This window comes from Penaeus monodon, chromosome 27 (assembly GCF_015228065.2).
Source record: "Penaeus monodon isolate SGIC_2016 chromosome 27, NSTDA_Pmon_1, whole genome shotgun sequence".
Classification (NCBI taxonomy): domain Eukaryota; kingdom Metazoa; phylum Arthropoda; class Malacostraca; order Decapoda; family Penaeidae; genus Penaeus; species Penaeus monodon.
In genome coordinates this window covers 5,978,110-5,978,523 of record NC_051412.1, presented here as the reverse complement: position 1 = coordinate 5,978,523, position 414 = coordinate 5,978,110, and the positions used below count along the sequence as shown (strand labels likewise).

At 41.5% G+C, this 414-nt stretch overlaps 1 protein-coding gene across 1 annotated transcript in view; it reads right to left on the bottom strand.

Annotated features, from left to right (window-relative positions):
- Window positions 1–414, bottom strand: part of LOC119590402 — a 4,324-nt gene that overhangs the window by 1,618 nt on the left and 2,292 nt on the right. Inside the window, exon 3 of the mRNA XM_037939071.1 lies at window positions 268–409. Within this exon, the coding sequence (XP_037794999.1) occupies window positions 268–409 (142 nt within the window). The remainder of the gene's footprint in view (window positions 1–267; window positions 410–414) is intronic.

Genomic DNA, 414 nt, shown 5'->3' with positions numbered 1-414 from the left:
TGAATAAATACGATAACGTGAGCCCGTGACATATTCTGGCCATTCAAATACTCTCAAAACAACAAAACAGAAGTAATGACAATCATATGCTACCGAAACAACGAATCTTGCACAGAAGTAAATATCTCGAAACAAATACAAATACAGATGCCACATTCGGAATATAAAAGCGAAATGAAATGTGAAAACAACGAAACATTATGTATATTTAGCTTATTGTCACATCCCTCCTTTGAAACCGCTGATGAAGATAACACCATCACCTACCATCAGGCTTCATATCAGTGCTTCCTCGTATCTTCGTATTGACCTCGTTCAGGGTATCGCGAACCTGAACCAGCGTCTCGACAGCCTCCTTCAGAAGCTGCGTTGTGGCTTCTTCCGTCGAGAACATTCTGCCGAGGTACGCCTCTT